A 24,525-nucleotide genomic window follows, 5' to 3' on the forward strand; every position below is an offset into this window, starting at 1 on the left:
TTCACTCCGTCACTCTCTCCCTCTCTCACGTACTCTCAACTCTTTGCGCTCAGCCGGTCTCTCATTCTGTGTGAAAAGAGAACTCAAAGCTTCTCAGCACAGCAACGTGGTAGGATCAGGCACTTCTTCCTGAATCAAGGTATTTGCTTTTGTGATGGGAAACGCCGCTCTATGATTTGCCTTTCTCTGTTGGATGGTTACGTTAATCTGTGTTAAAAGATGTCTTGTAATAAGTTAAAAAGTGCTGTTTGTCCTAATATATTTAACAAGCATAGAGTGTTGTTCTACTACTAAAATAAGGAAATGTGTTAACACTATTCCCATGCTGTAGTTGCCTGAAATGAGTCAGTGTGAACATGAAAGGGATGTTGTGTTTTGCGAGCTTCCATGTCAGCGTGCACTTTTCAGGGAACAGGAAAAACTGTGACAGTTTTGTGACTGCGAGGACAACTGAAAGGTTTCTCTCAGGATATTTACCACAGGCATTGACTGTTCTATTTTTGACCCGAGAATTGAATTCAAGAGTACACGGCTGACATCAGTATGAGTAACGTCTATTCACTGTATTGACTCAAGATGAGTCACACCTTATTTGCTTTGATTTCTTTTTTCAGCATGTGGCTATTGATAAAATGTAAATTGTCTCTGGGTATTAGCTCAGAGCTGAGGCATTGTGTTCTGTTAAAACATTGTCATGTGGGTTGCCGAGAAGCATGTGTAATGAGAAAGTACGGACTGAGTCATGTGAGTGTTTCATTACTGAAAAATATATTATGACCTTTGAGTTGTCACCACATTAACTACACTTAGCCAACAGTTAGAGGGGAGAACATGATGTTGGGTCTTTCAAACAAAATTTTAAATGTACATTTAGATTGTTTACATTGACTATCAAGCCTGTAGTTTTTGTGTCAAAAAATACTCAAAAACTCTTGCATCAAAAGACAAAAAACACTGTCTATAGTCTGACTTCAGGCAAGCAAAAGCAGGCGACTGAAAACATCCAGAGGCAGTGTGCTAAACGTGAGGAGATTTATAAATAAGACAGGGGGATGACAGGGGGATGACACATTCCATCTCTGTCAATAGAGCAGGTTATTTGACTATCAGGCTACAGGAGCAGGGCTTTCTTCTTCTGTCTCAGTGGCCTGTGAGCCAAACAACAGATATACCGAGCGCCTGAATTCGGGCTCCTTGCTTATTCTGTGGGTCAGCTATTCTTAGGTGAGTTATTTTCAGCTTATGGCATTAGCCTGCTAAGATTAGGCGTCTGTGCGTTATCATTCCATCTCGGCATGCTCCTGATATAACAGCGGCTTGGAACAGATATTTATAGAGAATTCTGTCATTTGCCTGTTTAATTTGTTCTTTCCACTTTATAGTAAATCACTTGACAGTGACTAACATTATCTGTCTAAAAATGCTACTCCAGGATGACTTTGTATGAGTTAACTCGATGTGTTGTTGTTGGGAGAGCAGACCGGTTGCTTTCATTTGGGGTTTATCACGAGCTGTGTGATAATGTTAGGATATTGGGACAGTAATGTATTGTCACAAATATTGTTTGAAGTGGTCTTCCTGTCTGCCTAAAAGGTTATTTGTGAATTGTTTTCTGAAGCAAACTCCTTGACACTTTATATGATACTCTACTTCTCTGCTGTTACATTTCAAGTGGAACATGAAAGTAAAGCGCATGATCCCATTTTTATTTTGATTAGTGTCAGCAACATCAAAGTTCCGACCAGAACGGCTCTCAGATGGTCTCTTCAACAAGGGAAAATTAATGAGTTCCACATGACTGCAAAATATTATGTAAAATATCACACAGGCACAAGCTCAATAGGGACCTTTCAGGCAATAACAATGCTGCACCTTTCAAGTCCTCCTGTATCCAGCATCCATTCAGGTTGCCTCACTGTGTGGATTCGAAGTGCTAAAGAGAATGTGCAAAATAGCGAATAATAAATATAAATAATGAATATGAGATATTTTTTTTTGGTATTGTCAGTTGCTGATTATGAGAATGAACTCACTTATTATATTAAACCATTGTTAATATTAAGGTGTAGAGCGTATTGAGCATCAAGCCCAAATGAAAGTACATGAGATTTTTGCATATTTCTTTCAGTTTATCCTTTATGTATTCTGTAGAAAAACACAGGATATGGCTTGTGTTTTATCAGTGGTGCTAAGGGATGCTTTCTTCTGCTTGGAGGGTTTGCTGTGAATATTTGTCATTGATTTATAACAAATTTTATTGAGTTATTGCCAATGTTGTCCACAGAGGATAGGATAATGATACAAATGTCTTGACAGAGGCATATGCTGATAATCATCTTCAGTCTCTTTTCTTAGATAGCCATTCAGTTCATGTCATATTGCGTGTTGTTGTTTTGCGAGACAGTTTGGCACGATGGCAGGACAGGAGACGACTGGACTCCTGGCTACCCTCAGTGAAAGGCTCGTGGTGGTTCAGCTCAGCTCAGTTTGTTAGCAGATAGCCAGCAAGCCGCAGCTCTGGCTCAGCTGCAAGGACGAGCCTGAGTCTTAAAAATAAAGACCTGTTTCTTGCTTTAGACATGCCAGCTGCTCAAAATAACAAGGCACTTAATGAGAGATCCAGCGCCACATTGCAGTCCCAAGCATCAGCTTATTTTTGCCCTCAAACATCTTCTGTATCTCTGCTTCTATTTATACTGTCAGACAGGGAATTTAGATCAACAACCATCTCCAGTGCACACTAAATGCATGCAACATACAACATGTTTCAAGTGTAAACACAAAGTGTGCCATTATCTTTATTGCCAAAACTGCTTTAGATAAAAAAAAAAAAGATTCATATAGAGTATGTTAATAAAATATACACTATATAAAGATGATGATCCACGGTCAGTATCACATTGGGTTGAGATGGTTTCAGCACCTATCCTTTACACACACTAGTTGGTTTCACTGGAAAACAAATTGAGCACAGGTCCTTCAGTGGGTGATGGTGCTACGCTATAAAAAGTGGTGATTTTTTGGACAGTCAAGAGGAAAATCTGTAAAAAGCAGGTCACTTCTCTATAACAACATGTAACCATGTGTATCATAGTTTTGACATACATTTTTTATGCAGATTATTCGCAAAAGATTGAGACTGAGAAATAAAAAGAATTGTCTCATTAGTATATCTAAACATTTTTAATTCAAGTGTTGCTTTAACTTTTTATGTTCTTTCAAAGCTGTAACAACAATATTAGCATTAGTACATTTAATTTAGATTTTTGTCGGATACATTTTTGCTTTCACAGAGCGTATGCAATATGTGCAGTTTTATTATTAATAATCATTTTAAAAAACTCTGGTGAAGCTTATTGCTTGAATAAACTTTTATGTTAATAATTGTCAAAAGTTCCCTGTTTTTCTATGTGATGCTCCCTGTTTTGTTTATCTCGCTGGTGGCACAGTACACAGTCCTACCAATGGTGTCACCTGATCAATAGGTGACAAAACAAGGAAGAAGGCGGCTAAACAGTAAACACTGATGCAAACAATACAGGGTTTTAAATACTTTATTGTCTTTGCAGCTTTTTAAAGAGGAAGGAAATGCATTTGACATATGTATTAGACCGTAAGGATACACACAATTAGTTTGGGTTAGTAACACTGAATTTAAACTTCACCTTTGTTTTTATACAAGAAAACTCTACAGGGCACCTTTAACAAGAAGTGAAGCTGTTAATTTGTTTATCCACACTTACCTATCAACACTGAACAATGTGTTTGGTGTGTTAAAGCAGTATTTAACTTGATCAAATCTGAATATGATTATCCAGTGACACCAAAGGCACCTGTAGGTGCAAACTAACTTGTTAAGGTTTAAAAATAGCTGTACTTTTTATATATAGCTGGTGATGTTTACAATGTTAATAACTCTCACGTTAGTTGTCAGCTGATGTGCTCGCGGGTTAAAAAAAGATTACATTGAAATGTCAAGGGGCTTTTGAAAACTTGTAGTTTTAACTCCAACTTAAGGCTGCATAATGACTTTATCTTTACTGTTTCTATCTGTGTATTTCAGACTTCTCACATGTAATAGTAATGTCACTGGTGATGTGTGTCTGTTCCCTCTTCGGGGTGGGAAGCCTGCTAATGTGGCCTGATGCAAAAAAAAAAGACAGCCATCTAACATCTCAAATTAAGGCTGTGATTGTCACTCTGACCACCACCAAGGCTAATGAGAGGCAGATCGGTTATAGAAATAAACACTTTGGGGACACTGGCGGTGCGACGCTGCAGTGGGAGTGTGGCCACAGGCGATGAGTCACCCTATCCCCCCTTGGCAGGCCCTCCACAGGGAGGAATTTGGGCATGGGGCAGGGTGCTTGTCGCTCCCTTGTGCTAAAAACAAATTTGGGACCTGTCATTCATAAATCTCTTGTTTACCAGTGCCTAGAGACACTTCTGTGCACTTTCCACCAATCAGAAGGCACCTCAGTTTCACCCGAAAGAAAAAGTATTCATATCAAGGGTCATAAGCGCATATGGCTCTATAGGACAACCAAACCAGAAGTGGCAGGCTCTTCTTTGCGGGTGATCATTTCAAAAGTGACCCGAAACGTACATAAATGCAACACTGCGCTTTTATTTTTGCCCGTGTTAAATTGAGCAGGCAGCCTCACAACTGTGACAGTCTTTCGCACATTGTCTATATTAAGACCCTGCTCAGAAAAGCATTTATATTTAGCCCTAGTTACTGGTGGTTCCGTATTCTCCTCAGCCTAAGGAGTATTTTTGTTGTACAGAAACAGCAGATTTCAGTTTCACATAGTTTCAGGGTGCATTTGGTGTAAATATATCAGATGCAAATTCATGGCAGTAGGTCTTATGTATTCTGTGGTTACATTGTACATTGACAGAGGCACGTTGTGACATTTTCTCTCTTTCAATAAGCACACAGAATAAAAAATAATAGTTTCAAATTAGGCAGAGGCTTCAACAGAGCTGGAACAATGCCTACCTACCTTCAGGACCTTATTATATTCCCTCTACATTGTCATTCCATCCGGCGCTATTCTTGCCGACACAGTGGACAAGAGCAGAACAGGCACATGAAGCTGTTTGCGGTTTCCTCAAGGGCCATTTCATACAGCCTTGGTTATCAAAGGTGGCTTAAGCTTTCACACTCCTCCTCCTCCTCCTCTCCCCTTCCCATCCTGTTAAACCACTGTCTGAGATTTTCTGATGGAGGCTCTGCTTGATGTGCTGATCAAAGTGAGATCCTTAATGTCAGTCACAGTAAGGGTACAGAATGAAATATGAGATTAATTAGATATCTCAGTGGTGAATTCTCCCAGGCAGCAGGTGTTTTTTTTTGTTGTTGCTATATTTAGGTCCATTAGGCAAAAGTAGCACTAAGGCTGTCTGACTCTCTGAGCCCCTTCAATGGTTCACAGGTTCTCGGCTGCCCCTGGAACAGCGCCCGCTACAAGAGTCCTTTGTCAAGTACTTAGAAGCTAAGATTAATATTCCCTGTCAGGAGAGATGGGTCTGTTCTACAGGTGCCTGCTGAGCTGCTGCCCTCCTTGCTGTCATCTGATTGGAGCTGTTTTTAGAACACAGAGAGAAAAATTACAGCACGGGGGTCCCCTCTAGCTGTCTTTACTCTTTGAACATGTTTTAAGACAAGCTATCATTTAGACATTGAATCTCTACAGTGTGTGTTTGTGTGTGTGTGTGTGTTGGAGGGTTTTGTAATGCTTTCCTCTCTGTCTCTGTCTGGTGGGGACTCCTTACTTATATAAGAGCTGAAAGGCTGATATAATAGTCAACATGTCAAATTGCCACTGTAGGCAGGAGATGACATGCAGTGAGACTCGATATCTGCAGGATGGGGAGACATAATTACATCGCCAGCGTTGCCATGGCAGCGGCAAGTTAGGGTGGTGGATACTAGGGTGTGGGGGTTGTCACAGACCAGGATTGCGCCACTTGCTTTTATGTTTCTATTTATAATCATCACCGCCGCATACACATGGAATGGTGGCAATGAAAAACAGGCTACATGACAAAACAAATGGGCGCCAGTGAGCTTCACAGCATCAGTGAACAGGAGGGCATTGCTTCTTAATTGATGGCTACTGTAGACTGCTTCTCTTGGCAGCTTTAAACTCCTTTTTTTTATTGGCATTTTGTTTTAGTTAATGAGGATAAAGCACAACAGGACCAACACAAGATTATTTATGTGAACCTATAAATTGTAATGTGTTGTTAGTTTTCACTCATACTTCCAAAGAACAGGTGGTGCAGTAACATTGCCTGTATTTGTTCCCCTCAAATGTGACCCTTGAGAAGATTATGGCAATGAATGCACTCAATAAATCTCCCTCCAGCCACTGGAATTTTAAGTAGGTTTGAATATTACTGTGGTCTCAAAATGGAAAGGACATTATACAGTCTGGACAATGTGTACCCTTCCTTGAATGTCACATCATGATCAGCATAACTAAAATGTAATTTTTTCCAACGTTTTGACATTTTTATTTCATCAGTTACTGATCAACCATAGACCTAAATACATTCTTAAATATCTTAATGTAATTCTTTAGGAAATAAAATATTTCTTACTGTTGCCAGGATTCAATTAGATACAGGAGTGTAGATGAAGACAGAAGAATAAAAAAGAAAAATATGGTACAATTACTAATCATCCTCTATGGACTAGAGAGATGAAGTAGCCCTGTCTCCTATGTTCTTAACTGGGAATCGATTTTCTCTGTGGAACAACCTATATATAGAGCTCGGAGACCAAAGGGATGCCCTCTCACTTTGTATCTGGCAATTACTTATAATGGTGGTAGTTGTCAAAGACAAAGGCAGATCTTACACACATCGCAGCGTCCGTACTCAAGAACAGAGATGAAAAGATCACAGGAACATGAATTCACAAACACACGCAGCTTCCAGGCTCACAAACTACTTCGCCTTCAATCATTTATGTTAAGAAGAGATATCTGCATGATGTTCTAGTAGAGAAGGATTCTCTTTATTTATTTATCAAACAGTGGAAAGATAGGATTTATGTAAATACTTTAAATTACCACTTCAACATTTCGTGCCAAATGTCCATTGAGTCTGTTATACAGCTGCTCCCAGTAGACTCTGTGCTGACGGATGTGATCTCATGTTTGTTTATAGAAACTATTATAATTGCAGGTTTCTGAGGATCAGGGGAGAGAGAGCTCTGCTCCTCATTTCTAACCCTTCTTATTCTCTCATGCTTTATTTTTTCATTTTTAAAACTCCATGACTCATTTTTGGAATCCTAATTTTTTCTGTCTTTCTTAACTCTAACCAAAATGATTTGCCGATGTACTATACACAGCTACCTCTGGTTGCCTCTGATTTGAATTGATATAGATAAAGTGTAATCAAGTAACTCACAAATCTCTTGTTTTCTGTCATTTTCTCTGCTCTCCCCTTTGTGGGCCACAGTGGACATTAAGTCAGACGTGCCATTGGCTGAGCCTTTATCTCCATTGGACCTGCGCACTGACCTGAGGATGCTGGGGCCAGGCTCGGACCCGGGACTGTGGGAGAGGCAGCTGCAGCAAGAGCTGCTCCTCATTCAGAAGCAGCAGCAGATCCAGAAACAGCTACTAATCAGCGAGTTCCAGAAGCAGCATGAGAAGTTGACCCGTCAGCACCAGGCTCAGCTCCAGGAGCACCTCAAGGTCAGAATTGCACTGAACGGTTGTACGGAGGACGGCACAGCAGTGTGCACAATGGCACCACAGTGTACAAGAGAGAAGAGCACAACACAGCATGGCATATTGCAGATCATTAGAAAACGTTGTAGCCCAGGAATACAGGAGTTCAGAAAGGGAAAGACAGCTCAGCACAGCAAGACTAGGAGTGTTAAGCAATACATTATAGAACAGTGTGAGTTTTGTTTTTACAGACGAATACAGAATATTCTATCACAGCAAAACAGAAGCTGCAGAAGTTATCATAAGCCACCGTCGTTTTAAAAACATATTTATCAGTGTGCTCTGCTGACTTGAAGCCTGCATGTATCTCAGCTCCAGCAGGAGCTCCAGGCCATGAAACAGCAGCAGGAACTTGCAGAGAAGGAGCGTCGTCTGGAGCAGCAGCAGCAGCAGCAGCAACAGCAGCAGAACCAGCAGGAGAAGGAGCAGGAGAGACATCGGCGAGAACAGCATGTTTCCAGCCTGATCCTCAGGGGCAAGGAGCGCTCTCGAGAGAGTAAGAGCTCGACACCGTCATCATCACCATCTCTTTACCATCAGGGGCGGAATTAGTCATTTTGAGGGCCCCAGGCGAAAGCAAGCAGGAGGCCCTGTAATCCTAACCCTCACCCTTTTCAATCATTTTTTTTTATGCATTACCTTAGAGTGGGGCCAAAGCAAAATATACATATAACAGCTGGATAGAAATGCTTTACTGCAGCTAAATGCTCCAGTTACTGGGAAAATACTCACGCTACATGTTCTGTAATCATCGTTATTACTAGGATGATGGCCCTCAAGTCATGTGACAGGATTGCAGTAGAGCGCCTTTGTAGGCATGTTACCATAACTTTAGCCATACAATTATATTTTATTGTATTAAAAGAGATTTTTTTAATTGCTGTTTTTAATTGCTGTATTCATATGGCATCTGGCTGCAAGGAATCCTTAGCCTGATGTTAAATTGTTTATTTAGATCTCCATCTGCTGTTGTATGTATGTATCTAACATCTAACATCCACAAAATAATATCTTACAAAAACTATCTACAAAGTGCTGAGATTGAAACAATACAATTATAATGCTTAAGGATAAGTCCACCTTAATTACAAAAATACAAACTGGGATTTTATTTGCTATGGTTTCGAGATTTCCAGCAGTGAGGCAGTAGTGGTTAAATATTTTTTCATTGGCATGAGTTGACAGCAAATGCAGATATCTTTAAAGCCAGAACTATCTGGCAAGTGCTGAAAGTAAGTGAGAAAATATGTTTTTGTTGGTTCAGTGAAGCAACTCTTTAAGACCACCTCCTCTTACTTACCAGGATTAATGGCACTCTAAGGTTAAAAATGCACGCGTAGTATATTGTTCTCACTACGTGAGGCTGAATTGCTATTCATAAACAACTGTTATGATTTCATGTCTCTGGCTATTGGAATATGAAACTGAATATAAAATCTAATTGTATGGGAAGATGCTTTGGAACAAGACAAATTTCCAAGTTGAAATTCTATATACCTTATTTAATCAGGAAGTCACAATGAGGTCAAAATTTTTAGTCGGACATAAATACAGAATAAAATAAAATTAGAATAAAATAAAAATAATAAATATAATGGCAATGACTTACTTAATATAGTAATAAAATAGCAAAAGGTTTCAAAATACATTCATATAGTAAAATATCCTCAGTGTTAGTATAAAATGGGATAAGAATACAAGCAAATTCTGTAAAATATAATGTAATTTCATCATCAGATAAAGTAAAATATAATGGTATAATGACGATGGTGATGATAATGATGATGATGATGACATGGCACTTAACCAGTATATCCACCTGATGACATAAGGTTGGCCAGTGACATTTAAGCTTAGGATTTAGGAGAAAATGTCTTTGAATAACACGATGAAAATAGCTTCAGATATACTGTTTCGTTTCTGTTTATACCTTATAGCTAATAATAGAGTAGATTTATGACTTTGTCAGGTCACGTAATTTGAAACTGTGTCCTGCAACTGTAACCCTCCAATGAGAAAGAACATCTCTCTGCAGTATCACTTCAGCAGCTTGAAACTAATACAGTGCTCTCTGACCACTAGGGGGAGATCTTCCTACATAAGTAGTGGCTGCTCTGGGAGATAGAGTGAACTCAATCTGAAGAAATATTTTAACAGAAAGGAAAGGAAATCTACAAGTTGCAAGTAGTAAGCAGTAATATATCACAAGTCAACACCCTAGGGTGACCCCAATCCCTTTGGTTCCGTCTTTTGGTCTCACAGGTGCTGTGGCAAGTACCGAGGTGAAGCAGAAACTCCAAGAGTTTCTGTTAAGCAAATCAGCAAAGGACCCTGCCAGCAATGGAGTCAATCATTCTTTCATCCAGCACCCAAAACTCTGGTACACGTAAGTATTTTCTGTTGTTTGAGTTGGGCATAATGTGATATATTTATAGATACTATAATTGAATTGATAGAAACAGAATGTACATCATCATATCGCCGTCTCTTAACCAGGTCCTCTCACCACACATCATTGGACCAAAGCTCTCCACCTCTGGGCGGCACATCCCCCACCTGCCAGTATACTCTGCCATCACCCGTAGAGAGCAAGGACGACTTCCCCTTGAGGAAGACAGGTTTGTTAATTTGCATACACACACAGCGCAGACATAAAAATGCTAATATATATACATGCATACATAAATCTGACACACAGCTAGATAAAATACCTCAGTGTGCCTTGTATTAGTAATTTTCCTTTCACTACATTGGGTTGTTAATACACTGAGTGTCTTTTTGACCTTTGTCAATCAAGAGGTCGGTATACCCATTGAGTATTTCCTGACATTGCTGATGAGCTGCTAATAACATCAGTTAGGCTCATTATGACCCGAGCACCTCCTCCTCGTCCCCCAAGGGCTCAACACAAAACTTTCATAAGAAGTGACACATGCCAGAAAAGTGACTTAAACCTTCCTTATTCCTATTTGGATTATACTAAAACACAACAGCTGAACACAACCAGCAACACAGTTTAACTGTAAGTTTTCACTTCACAAGTAAAAATTTTAATTACTGTTATTTGTACTGAAATTAACTTGCCATTATTTAAAAGGAACCACATTCGCCCCTATGTTAGAATAACAAACCAAGTTCCAAAGCCTCTTTGAGCTGTTTAGTGGTAAATGGGAGAATTAAAGAACATTAATTTCTCCTGAGTTATTGGCTTTAAAAACTATTTTGAAAAGACACAGGTTCCCACCAAAAAGGCAGCTCGGGTTTGTTGGTTTAAAGTTTGAGGAACCCTTTGGGGATGGCTGTGTAAATAAGAGTAATTCCTGCCTCTTGGTTTGCACGAGCACAAGTGCTCGCCAAGCTCAAAACTTCATAATTCGCCAGTGAGGTCACCAAATTACATTATGTTCTTTTCCCCTCTGTGTCTCTTTTAATTACATTGGAAAACAATTATACTTGTTGAGTTATTTAACTGTAGGCCTGTCATGTTGCGTGCATACACAATTTAGAGATCAGGCAAAGGAATTAAATCTGGTAAATAAAGTCACTGCATGGCAAGAATAAACATAGGTAAATGAAAGCTCTGAAAATCTCTTTAAATCATACCATACCAACAGAGAAGTACCTCTTGTAAATATATATTTACATCTTTGGCCTATGCCTTTAGACACATAAGGTAAAGACTTGCCTTAAAACAGTTTAAGACAGTTTTGAAAAATAACAGAGCAACCGTTTATGGTAGCATTGTTTGTCTTTTACTATGAATACAAAGAGGCAGGTTTAAACAAATAACTAGAGGGATACAATTTCAGTCTCAGCTGCTCAAGCATTTTCATCCTTTAATTCATGGTTAAATCATCTCTTCATTCCTGTGCCTGAGTCTCTGGTGGCTCTCCTGCACTGATGAAACTATTTCTTGCCCTTTGGATTCCTGAATCTATATGTGGTCATTTCCTGCTTAGGCCTTCCTCCCCCACTTCCTGTCTGTCTTTATTAAAGTCCTCTGAGAGCTTGGCACCCGAGGGGGACACACAAAGGTAGTGTTGTTTCCCGAGCCACTGCTGTCACTGATAGCTGATTGGCAGGTGTTGCCGAGTTAAGGCGGGTACGGGCTGGATGAACCTCGACAGGACTGTTTGTTTAAGCAAAGATAGCTCTCTTGAAAACAAAGTGGAGATGACTCGAATGCTCCACGTTGAGACTCCCCACAGCTTCACTTGGCCAGAGGGCTGAGGTTCACAATGAGGTTTATGATGTGCATGTTATGTATATATAGATATATATGATAGGTCGAATAGTCCCTTTAAAAACTGGAAAATATGAAATTAGGATTGGTTTCAAATAAGCTTTATTAATTTTAGATTTTTTGAAAAGAAGAACTTACCAGCACACACTCAAAGTGAACTCTTGATCATGTGTTTTGGAAAACCCCTGAGATAAAATTGGACAGTGTACCAACAATACAAATACATAATCTGAGAGAGAGACAGTCCTGCAGTCCTCTAAATATCCCACAAAAGAACAGTCTGCCCATTGATTTCCACTGTTAGGCGTCCTAATATAAATACAGAATAGCCGCAATGCCCTTGACTTTATTTCAGTAGTTGAAAGAATTTCACGTGATTAACTTGTTTACTTGGTATACATCCTCTTTGTTTCACTTCCAGGGACTAGAATAGACTGGACCGAGGCCACGCGATAGTCTGTGGCAAGAATAGTTGCGGCTTAGCAGTAAGAAGTGCAACACCCTCTCTGGTCTTGACCCAGTTACCAAATGTGTGCCTTCAGCAGGTGCAGGAAGACTTTCAAAAATAATCCCGCAAAGGTAAAACTGTGAAGCCCAAGCAGGTGAAGTGTGTATAGAAACTCAAAAGAATATTGTCTTGTGGCATGGAATTTCTAAACTCTAGGGAGCTGTAACTTAGCTTTGGTTTAAAAGTTTATGTTGTTGACAGAACAATAGCCAATTAGAGCTGCAATGATTGACAGCTTACTGTAGTTGTCAACTATGAAAGTAATCGCCAACTATTTTGATAATTAATTAAAGTGATTTCTTAAAAAAAGAAAAGTAAAACATTTCTGATTCCAGCTTCGTAAATGTGAGTAGTTTCTGGACGTCATCTTGGGCTTTGGCCATAGACCAAACAACTAATTGATTATTCGAGAAAATAATAGACAGGCTACTTGTCAATGAAAATAATCATTACTTGCAGCCCTACGACCAATAAGCATTGCAGTGATTGATCAACATCAGCATCAGTTTAAACTAGAATGTCAGGCAAAATGTGAAGCAGGCCGCCTTATGTTACAAAACACACACCTCAGCCATCTGTCCAGGTCCACACAGGCACTCATGGTGACAGCACAGTTAAAATTCTGATGAAGTGGAGATAACGTAACACATTCACTTGCAAAGCCACTCGCCCTGCAGCATCACCTTCATATGTAATAATGTGATTGATTTATGACTCTTGTATATTGCAGCCATTACTGTATGTTTTCATTAACTGAGAAGCTGGAGCAGAGGTGTCCCAGGTGTTCAGTGTATATGCTTTGCCGCTGCCATCATTGCCTCCTGTTGCACGGTGAACCGGGCCTTTTTTTTTTTTTCCATGGAGACCAGTGAGAAAGTGTTTGTTCCCTTGCTGCTGTCTGGCGTTCCCGTGGCGACCAATTGGGATGCGTAGCTTGGTGGCAGCAGCGTGTAAAAATAGAAAGCAATCAAGGCAGCAGGGCGTGAAGCAGATTCATACGACTCCCAACAGCGTTTTCTCTCCATTTATCTCTCCTGCCTCCTTTTCGTCCTCCCTCGCTCTCTTTCATTCTACCTCACACCCACAGGATTAGAGGTCTGCGCCACGTATTAGGGAAGAGGGTTTTGCTGCTTTTGACAAAAGCCAGAAATAGCAGCATCTGGCCCGCTCTCCTAGCTGTGCCCCCCATCGTCGCTCCGTCTCCTCCTCCCTGCAGTGCTCCCACGTCATAGCCCCGCTTCAATATGTATAGCTGTATGTTGTACACATTGCAAAAGACCTATTTAATTATTGATCCGAGCTAAATAATTGAAACAGGTTGGCTATTGTGTAACAGACGGTTTACATAACTTCAATACAGCTTTGTGCTATGGCGTTCAGTCAAAGGACCAGCTTATCTATTCTGCTTGTTTATTTGAGTGTGTAAGGCTGGCTGGCTATGGGACTCCATATCCAACGGGTTGATGGGAAGTCTACATTATACATGTTGACCTAGTGAGTCACTGTCACTGTAGCTAGACAGGGCCACGACTCAACAGTCAGAGACAAAAGCATTTACTTGCGTTCACATAACTGATTCCTACATTATTTAGAATCACGTCCTTGCCTGGATTCAACCTCTGCTTTATTTCCCTTGTGTTACATTATGTAATCTTTCTATAGTCTAAACTGTACCACACACATTTTCAGACTAGTTAGGTAATTAATTAGTGACATTGTCTTATTTTATCAAGGGTTGGCAGGGCTGTACATCTAACTACCATTAATTACTCAGACTTTATGTCCTCATTGATTTTCTCATTGTCCTTTAGTTTTTTTTTTTTTCAATCTAAAGTAACAATTAATTTAGCAAGAGACTCATTAACCTTTATTATATTTTAAATTAAAGCTTAATCTATAGGTATTGTGCAGGATTCACACCCTATAATACAATCTTAGTTACAATAAATTATCATAAATGAGATGGAAAATAAGAACATAATAATCTTTGCCCTGCACATCACCTAAATCCTCCTGAGTCTCTTAACCTCAGTATTTAATAAGATCCTGGTTATTCCCATGTTTAGTATTTAGAGTCTTGCTTTGGTCCTTTTGCAACAGGGCAAAGGCACATAAACATGGGCCAAATAAGATGTTATTGTGCAATAATAATACTCCTCACTATGTTCAGCTCTTAAAGATACAATAACATTTCTGCATTTAAACAGCTAAACTAGACCCTTGTTATATACATTTTATTGAGTTGTGTACTCACTTTATCCCAAATGTATCCAACAATGTTCAAACCCAGAGACATCTGTAATTCTATTCAAGATAACAGTGCTTTTAATTTGGTCATCTGTTGCCAGTAAATGAGGAAAGAAGTTGGCAACTGTGACTTAATGTGACTTAATTATAACCTGAATACAATGATGACAACAAACTCCCACAATCCCATGCTACTTCACGATGCAATCAGACTACCTTTGTTTTCATGGTTTTGACTGAGGGACCCCTAGAAGCAGAAATTGCATACTGTGCGTTTAAAATCAATTCAAACTTGGCTTTGTTTTGGTACTCAAGGATGGCAATCATCAACTGTGTGTAACAGTGTGAGAGTTGAGGAGGGCATTCCTGGAAAAGAGCTTCATGCTCAGTAAATCTACCCTGACTAAATACAGAAGTTTTGTCCTAAAATCCATCATTAATACTAGCTGAAAAGTTTGAAAGCAATATGTCTATTGTGAAGAATATTATGTCAGCATTTCTGTCAGCGCTGATGGACTAGATTTGTAAGTCTGGATCAGTTCAGGCCAGGCTGTGTGTGAGTGTGTGTTCGGACTGTGTATTTGGGTATCTCTGTTTTGCATTAGGAGGAGGGGGTGTGGGGAGAGCCTGAAACATCTGCCATGTTTTTGTGTTAGTTTAACTGTTGCTACTGTATCAGACTGTGGTCACCAGGGCGGCAGGTAGCGGACTATTTCACTTAGAGCCTGTGTGTTGCTCAACCTAATTTAGTCCAGATGAGGTGGAAATGGGCCCAATCCTGACTCATTTAATTTATCTGAAACCTGCTCTGAATTTCACTCAAACTGAAATTGTTACATGTCGAAGCGTGACAACATTGCTTACTTTTTATCTGATTTATAGTCTCTTTATTTCTCTTTTAGTTTCCTCTTACTTTATGGTGTTACTGTTTTCTTTGATAATGTTCATTCAAGTCAGGCGGCATTAAAGCATGCTGTTTGACTCTATAAAAATAATCACACTACACTCACATGATCGCATCATTCATCTCCATGTGATGGGGCCTCTTTTTATCGTCCAAATAGTGCGAATCAAAACTTAAGAAGAAAAAGTATCCGAGAAAAAATATCTGTTCCTTATTTTTCTCTTTTAGCCTCTGAGCCCAACCTGAAGGTACGATCCAGACTGAAGCAGAAGGTGGCAGAGAGGAGGAGTAGCCCGATGCTCAAGAGAAGAGATGGAAACATCATGACTCCTTATAAGAAGAGAGCTCTGGAGCTAATGGGTATGTAATATTGCTGGCCATATGTTGAATTGTCTTTCTTTCCCTGGTACACGATGTACAGAAAATCATCTACATCTTATTATCTGGTGTTCAAAATGTTCTCTGAAAATAATACGAGCCTATGAATTAGTGTTATTATTGCAGAGCTGCAGAACAATCAGCCATTTTGCAGAGCATATATTATGGTCATTACACTTTCATGCAAAAAAGACCATTGTAATCAGGCAGCCATGACTGTACACATTAAACTGTTGTGAGGCTGCAGCTGTTATGCCAAGCCTGTGTGTGTGCAGAGTGTGAGCATGCATACGGTTTCTAACTCCTTGATGTTCCGTAGACTCTACGCCCACTAACAGTGCCCCTGGCTCCGGCCCCAGCTCTCCCATAGGGGCCTCCAGTGCCTTGGGGGCTGAAAATGGACCCTCCTCTCTGCCTACCACCACAAAAACTGAGGTATGTTTATAAATCATCAGCACTGCTATTGATTTGCCAAAAAATAAAGCAGAAGTCTCACAGCTGTTGCCGTTGTGCATCAAAATCATTCGAATATTAAAACTATGATTTTATGTCAGGGTGCTATGTCATACCTGCCTGCCCTTCTGCTTGCAGCTATAAAAACAGCCAGTTGTCCTCTGTCTGTTACACTCCGGTGAAAATGGCTCCCCACACTGACATTAAAGCGGCACAGCTTGACCCACATGTCTGATTACCCCAAGTTTGCTTGTGTAAAGACTACACAGTCAGGAAAATACATGGGCTTCATCAGTGTTAAAATTCTGAACAGAAACATTGCAAAAACAGTAAAAATATTTCTGTCCAACATTTTTCTTCCAGATGTGCTGTACAATCAGTTTTATGTCTTGCAAAAACAAAAAAAAAACAAAAAAAACTTCTTTAGTTTGGCTGTAAGGTTGCTGTTGGCTTGTCATTGTATTTCTGTCACTGGCCTGGCAGCATGCCCGCTCTAAGTTGTTCTGAGACGTTTCCCAATAGATTCATGGCTGAGTTACTGACCCAAGCTCCCCTTGGACCGAGTTCACAAAGCTGACCATTATAAAGGGTGGCAGATATGACACATCTCTGAACAATCTTAACAGAACAGCTGTGTTTTCCTTAACCGTCGCTGTTTACTCTCCCAGGGACCTCCAGCGACACAGAGAGGGGAGAGACGCCCTGACAGCGACCTAAAGGTTGCGACTCAGGGAGACAGGCGAACTGTGGAGTTTAATTGATATCCCAGGCACTGGTAGCCAAAGACATCCACATGCTAACAACATAAACACACAGGATTGCTATTGTATCGGCCCAAGCTGAGGCTCTCATGAAAGTCGCTGGTGGACTCTGGGGGTGCCTGTGGACCTCATGCCTGTTGCAAAAGCAAGGCGTGTTTGTGCACCGTTACATTAGGTATCCTTTTTCAGAGGGAACAGGTCCCTCGGGTCAAATATGGGCCGGATATCCACATACAGGTCACTGAGTACTGGTAGGGGTTGGAAGGATAAACATGGCTGTTCCAAAACCACATGCTGGTCCGCTGCTCTGCTGGGTACAGGAAGTATGCCCCAGTGCTGATGTTCTCTGAGAGAGTAGCCTGAGGGTGGGGACCGGGGAATAAGAACAGGCAGCAGGCCGATTAAGGGCTGAAAAATGGAGGGTGGAGCTGTAGATTTAGAGGTTTGCAGTATTTTATAATAACGAATCCCCCTGACTGGTGCCATTCTGTGAAGCTCCAGGAAAGTTCTGCTGCCCGCCAGTCCTTTATATCATCTATCATAAAATCTCACACCTTTCCGTTCAGCAAGGAGGGCTGTTGTTCGTCATAGTGCGTTAACATTTATTCCACTGCACATGTTGCCTTTTGAAACTGTCCATAGTCGGATTTTTAAATCTGTCGCCTGCTCCTAAATCTCTCTGTCTTTGCTCTGCCCTTTGTGTTTGATGTAGAGATGGCCTTCACAGCCCAGATTATTCCGACCTGAGGGCTCTGTGTCGATGCTGAGCTTATACACATCTCCTTCCTTACCCAACATCTCCTTCGGGCTTTCAACTGCATCCTCACCCATTAGTGTGAGTACATTTTTTTTTCAATTCTTAGATAACCTGAGTGTTTTACATGAAATTAAATCTTCCTTTAAGTTGTCTGCTAAGTCTATGAGTTTGAAAACCTGCCATCAGTGGCTGTCTGGGTTCTCTGTACGGCCACAGGTCAGTGACCTGTGGCCCCCAAATGATTTTATCGCCCTTAGATAAATATTGTTCTGCAGTGTCTTGTGTCAGGCATGCTCTTATCTTCCCTTATTACCTCATTTATCACAGCTTTTAAAAAAAGGCCAAGTCCACTCAAGTACAACTCCTGATAACACAACACGTGATATATCATCTTTTAGCTTTTAGCTCTCTGGCACATACCACAGAGGCCTGTTTATCAGTTGCGGTGACTTCTAACTATTGATGGTCTCTGATTTCAACATCGCCTAATCTCTGATTTGTGACTACAGTACAAGAACCATTTTCATTCACAAAAAACAGTTGATATTATTGAATTTGGCTTGTTAAAACGTACCCCTACAAATTATTATGAATGACTACCTATCTAAGGGCACAGCATGTGTAGTCCAAATTAAGGAATACACATTACTTAATCATCTTTGTCTCTTATCTCAGGCCGCAATGGGGTTGAAGGACAGATCGACAGAAATCAAGTATGGGCTGCCTGGGCACCTGCTGGGCCCTGTGCCCCTTCAGACGGGGCTTGAGTCTAAAGTGAGCCCCAGTCACCAGGCCCTCCTCCAGCACCTCCTCCAGAAGGAGCAGATGAGGCAGCAGAAGATGCTCTCCTCTGGTAAGACTGTTACATTAGACTACACATTGCACTACACTACATGGTACCTTTTAAATTAAAGTTATTTATAATATGACTTGAGAGAAAACCTAACCTTTTGATTTTTCTTTTCGTCAAGGCCAAGGCTGCATGTCATCACACCCTCAGTCCCCTCTGGCCATGAAGGATCGGCCCTCCAGCACTCGGCCTAAACTACCAAAACACCGGCCCTTAAACAGGACCCAGTCTGCACCGCTGCCTCAGAACACACTGGCCCAACTTGTCATCCAGCAGCAACACCAGCACTTCCTGGAGAAACAGAAACAGTACCAGCAGCAGGTCCATATAAATAAGGTATTGTACTGTTCATCAATATTCAAATCACAGGAGAGGATTTTGACTTTCAGATTGCTTTTCGCAGCGTTCTATATTCCCTCCTAGGTCTCGTGAGGTCTTATTTGACTGCAGGGAGTCTGATTTAATCGTTTTAAGCACACAAATGCTGATCTATTTTTAGCCTTTTGTAAAAGCATCTGTGGTAGCTCAGGTTTACAGACCCGGGCTGTTGTCTGTTCCTCCCTGGAATCCTGGTGTTATTCCTGTGAAGCAAAGAACTTCTGCCTGACTTCAAATGGGGAAGAAATGCTTCCCCTGCACTAATTCTGTTATCATAGCTTAAGGCATCAGTGCTGTTCACATGCTAACTCTGTGAAATTCAATTCAGCTAAGTTCAAATGAAGGAAAAAGTGCCCAGAATACATTTTGTTCCTCTGTGGCAATATTTGTGTTTCTGTTAGCTGGCCGAGGTGACCCCGCTATACACAGAGTGTAATTATTCTGGTGAGGGACGTGTGTGAGGTGGCAGACACTGTGAAAGGCAGCATTGTGTGAGCTCACATACTGATGTGTCCCAACGCTGGGCCTTGAAAGAGCCATGGGAACCATAGAGCAACTCTTACCTACTGTAGAAGTAATAAAAGGCACAAAGCACCACAGGCACTTCTTGAGTTGTACAGTATGGATGTCCAGTTTTAGCCGTTTCTGTTTGAATACCTTTTAGACCAACACAGACAGCAGCTGAAATTAGTTTTAATATCAGCTGTAATTATTAAGAATTTTATTTGAAGTGCTCTATGAAGTCCATTTGATTTAAAAAGAGCTTTGGAATAACTGCGACATCTTGTCTTTTAACATGTGAACAGGCGCTGCTCTGATCACTCAGGCCAATGAGATCGCAAGTAAAGCCTCTTTAAGTGGAGGTTATAAATGGCCATTAATCAGGGATGAGCCCTCAGTGTTTATTGAGAGGGATCTCCGAAACATTGCCCTAATTAATTTCCTAGCAGAGGCTTGTCTACGGTTGTTTTTAAACGCCCTTCAGTGCCTGCAACAGTAGGGGGAGCTAATGGAAATTTACAAGAGCTTAGGGATTTTCGGAAGAGGTATGAACAGTGTTTACTAATGCCAAGCTAAGGAGGCTAATTCTTATAGCTGAAGGGATATTTATATAAGGCCTGCATTCTGCAGACAGTAATGATGTTGGCTACCAGCTGGGAGAGGCGCATCTCAATCCTGCTCTTGGAGCCCTCTTGTGGCAGAGTAATCAAATCATGGCACCATTACAGTACAGTTGGTCTGATTCAGACATCCCTCTGCACAAAGTTCATCTGTCAGGCTGGATCTCACATGCCTCTGTTTCTGTTAAGTATTCAACATGTTTTTTTCCAGCTCTTACCCTCTTAAAATCTTTGTTGCAGCTTTTTTACCTGTTTCCATTGATGCAAATATATGACATTTTCATGCTTAGTTTCTGGTGCACCTGTTAATCAGAATTAATTAATAATCTTTTTTTTTAATACAAAGATTTGGTGAAAATCCATGTATACATTGTCTAGGGTTAGAGTGGAATATGACATGCTCATAAATTGATGCCTTTAGACTGGTCTTTGTGTCATATGCTCTCTTGATATCCCATTTACGAAGCCTATTCAGTAACGTGCTCCCTACACGTTGTAACCTTGGTGCCACTGCTTGCAGAATGTAGACACAATTTACAAGAGAAAACATATGATTTACCAGAGGCAAGACTTTGTACATTCTGAACTGCCTCTTCTAAAAATAAAGTGAGTGAGTGAGACTAATCTGCTTACCTGGAGCACCAACCGCTATTGAATTTTATTAAGTAAAAAGGCATTAACAATGGCTAATCTGCTTCCACTCCTAAACCTCCTAAAATGAAGCTTACCAAAGCCACTTGCCAGTTTGAGTCTTTGTCACATTATTAATGTTACAGTAGTTTTGTTATGTGTAGATTCAGATAGTTTGTTTACCAAGTCTTAGAGTTTTTGATTCTCACTTTATCTTGCAAATTAAAGTGTCGGACTGGATTTATTAATGTAAAAAACACTCACAGGAAGTGTGTTTGTGTAGCCTCAATTGTTCATCGCGCAATCTAGCATGCCTGTTTTCCTCCAATTTTGTGATTACTGCAGTTTTGGAGTTCTAAATTTATGATTTACTAATGGGACAGCCTGAAAAATGACCAATAAGAGCTAAGTTAAAATGGATATGAAACATGTGTGGGTTATTTATATAGTTTATGTTGCACAAAGAACTGATTTGTTTTGTTTTATTACTTCAAGATAGTCTGAAAATAGTAAAGTATTATTAAATGACTATGAAGAGGCAGAATAAGACCGTACCGTTATTAAAGTAATACAAATCCCCCTGCTGCTCTTTGGATGCATGTGCATGCTCATTGTTGTTTATGTGGCACAAACCTCAAATGGATGTTCTTTTTGCTTTGCTCTGACAAAAGTTTAACTGTTAAAGAGGATGTGATCATTAATGTGGAGCCTATGTGTTTTGCAGCTGTTGTCCAAGTCCATTGAGCAGTTACGTCAGCCCAACGCACACCTGCAGGAGTCGGAGGAAGAGCAGGAGGAGCAGCACCACCACCACAGAGAGCAGATGGAGAGCATGCAGGAGGACAGGCTGCCCCCTGGAGGAGTCATCAGGAAGCACACGCTGAGCAGTAGCAGCAGCAGTGGCTCGAGCACCGAGCTCCCAGACGCTCACTTCGGGGTCATCAAGGTCAAAGAGGAGCCGATTGATAGCGAGGATGAGGCCTTGACCAATCAGAGCTTAGAGTCAGAGCAGAGCACCTATCTTCACCAGGTCAAAGGAAGACTGGTGATAAGAGCCATGATATGAGAGAGTTGGACGATGAGATCACACACTTGCAACATTCGCAGATAAACATGTCTCTACATTTACACCCCCGCAGTTTACACACACACACACACACACACAGACACACACACATGGCAGCCATTGCACAGTAGGCCAGCTCTCCCTGTCGCGACATACGACCCCCTTTTCCTTCAGCTGCAGCCTGCGCTCGTCCCACACTCTAAGACTCTCTGTTTGTGGTCTTTGTGTAGTGATCTCTGTAAAATATGTACGTTTCACTTTTGTGTATATAATACGAGGACAATTTAGACCGTTCTTTTCAAGAGCTGCTTTGGTCGTCTCGAGTCCGCTCAACTGGCAAAAAGCTGTTTGTACATATACTGTGGATTTAGCATCAAAGATGATTTCTAGAGGGAAGGTCGAACAGGTGTACAGCCTTGGAGAGCCAACTTATGTTCCCATAGTGTACATTTTTCGCCACGAAATATTTGAATGCTCTTCTCTCCACTTCAACTATGAGAAGTGTCAAAAAGTCCTCACAGTGAGTTCAAGAATTTAAAACACTACATGCTCCACTGTTCTCACAAATCTGTGATGATGTTAAGTGGTCTCCGAACTGAAATAATAATGAACATCTGTCTTAGAGAGAATGTATACTTAAATCCTAACAGAGGACGCTCCCTGAGGGCAGACTAGGAGTGATATTGCCATTGGAATATGGTCCGCTGCTCATATTGCAATTTGAAGGATAAAGCACTAAATCCCTGCTTGGGTGTGCAGGCATCTCCCAACACACCCTGAGTCTCCATGTCTCCCTCTCTCTCACTCTCGGAGCAGTCCCAGAGCCAGGGCCCTGTGTTAAGCCGAGCTCTCCTCCCTCTCTCCCTCTGGGTCCAAATCAAAGCTCGGCGGGTTCCTGCCCAGCTTTCAGCAGAGGAGTCAGACAGAGAGAAAGAGAGAGAGGGCCGGGCAGGAAATGCCTTCTAGAAGCCAGGACTCTGAGTGATTCATGTGTGCAGGAATGTTGAGCGAGGAGAACCTAGGGTTGGAGGAGTCCAAGGGGCCAAGCTTGAGAATTGATTTACTGTCAAGGCGAATTACAAAGTGAGTGGGGATATGGTTAAGGGAGTCCCTTTTAAAGGGAATCGCTTCCTTCGTATTCCCTAGTGGCATGCTTACCTCAACACGCAGGTTTGATGTTACTTCAATAAAAAAAACCTGGATAGGACCTTGCTTCTTCTTTCTTTTTTTTTCTCGAGCCTGTTTTCCCCTGAAAGTGCCCATTGCGACATGTATAGTCTGTCTTAAAGTGATCAATCAAATGTATTGCATAGCCGTAAACCTTCCTGTTTCATTTGTACCGTCGACTAAGTGTAAAGAAAAAAAAACAAAACAAAAAAACTAGTATGAGGTTCTGTGTTTGGATTCATGTGAAAATCAAAACTGTCTGTCTTATACTGTACATTCAGATTGTCTAATGTTTTTAGTGCAAGTAAACACAATCAGAACAATGTGAGTCTTGTTGTCTTGCTCCTTTGATTTGGTTGTAACGAGAACCCCTTTGCTGCCAGCGGGGGGGTGGGGGTAGGGGGGTGGGGGGGATGGAGGTCCTGTGGTCTGTTCATAGAAGTTTGCATTTCTTCTCTTTTTTGCCTTGTGTGATAAACCTTTCTTTTTTAAAATAAAGTTCATTTTCCTCTGATGTTCTTGCATCTTGCAGATTATTCGTGTCAAAGAAAGAAAGCACTGTTAAGTTCAAAACTTTCAGTTTTATATTTCAGAGCACAAATTACGTTCTTCATAATTTTGACATCATTATCTCAAAAAGGACTGCCTAAATCATTAGCCCAGCCTGCCAGTGGGTCCTATAACCCAGCTCTTTATTTTCAGGGGATCTTTGTAGCCCTTTAAAGGGAGCTTAAGAAGCTTTCAAAACATTTCTTTGATGTGAGCGAGCAAGGCTTCTTGTGGCAGTATAAGAGCAGTCAAGATAAGGTGAGCTGCGAGAGGGTGATATATTACTTGTGCAGGTCTTTTCAAACCAGGCTTAAGCAATTTCACAGCAAGCTTAGTTCATGGGACTGGCCTGATACGCTATACACGCAATGATGAGACTGGAAAAATTCAGTCATATTCTCTCTGGAAACACAACTCTGAGAACATCGTGACAAACATGGCCAAGTTTATAGAAAATGACTTGCTTCTCATTGTACATAATGGTTAAAACAAGACCTTTAATGGATTGTATTTTATATAAAACAATACATTTTTAATGAATCTTTCATGAGAGCTCCCGAAGTATGTTCACAAAGGTGTAGAGTTACTCCGCATTAGGAAGTATTTGAGTTAAATTAGACACTGACTCTTTCTTAAGTAGATTCCATCTGTCTTGGGCTTCAGGCCCTTGTGATTTTAAATGAGCTGTTACGAAGGCAGAAAAAATAACGAAGCCCGAATCCATCTGTGCTGCCCCTCCCCAGCTGCCCACTGAGCCAGTTG

General features: G+C 40.9%; 1 protein-coding gene across 4 annotated transcripts in view; it reads left to right on the forward strand.

Annotated features, from left to right (window-relative positions):
* hdac9b (histone deacetylase 9b) overlaps positions 1-23,604 on the forward strand; it is a 45,709-nt gene extending 22,105 nt beyond the window's left edge. For 3 of the 4 annotated variants that reach the window (XM_084356923.1, XM_084356924.1, XM_084356922.1), the window contains 10 exons: positions 7,477-7,715; positions 8,064-8,247; positions 10,014-10,137; positions 10,248-10,369; positions 15,882-16,013; positions 16,351-16,466; positions 17,958-18,080; positions 18,678-18,855; positions 18,974-19,188; positions 21,706-23,604. In XM_084356923.1, the coding sequence (XP_084213049.1) occupies positions 7,477-7,715; positions 8,064-8,247; positions 10,014-10,137; positions 10,248-10,369; positions 15,882-16,013; positions 16,351-16,466; positions 17,958-18,080; positions 18,678-18,855; positions 18,974-19,188; positions 21,706-22,047 (1,775 nt within the window). In that variant the 3' untranslated portion in view covers positions 22,048-23,604. Of the gene's footprint in view, positions 1-19; positions 140-7,476; positions 7,716-8,063; positions 8,248-10,013; positions 10,138-10,247; positions 10,370-15,881; positions 16,014-16,350; positions 16,467-17,957; positions 18,081-18,677; positions 18,856-18,973; positions 19,189-21,705 lie in introns of those variants that run through there. The other variant, XM_084356925.1, reaches the window with a different exon arrangement.
* The last annotated feature ends 921 nt before the right edge of the window (positions 23,605-24,525 follow it).

Source organism: Pagrus pagrus (assembly GCF_965226575.1).
Source record: "Pagrus pagrus genome assembly, chromosome: 7".
NCBI lineage: Eukaryota > Metazoa > Chordata > Actinopteri > Spariformes > Sparidae > Pagrus > Pagrus pagrus.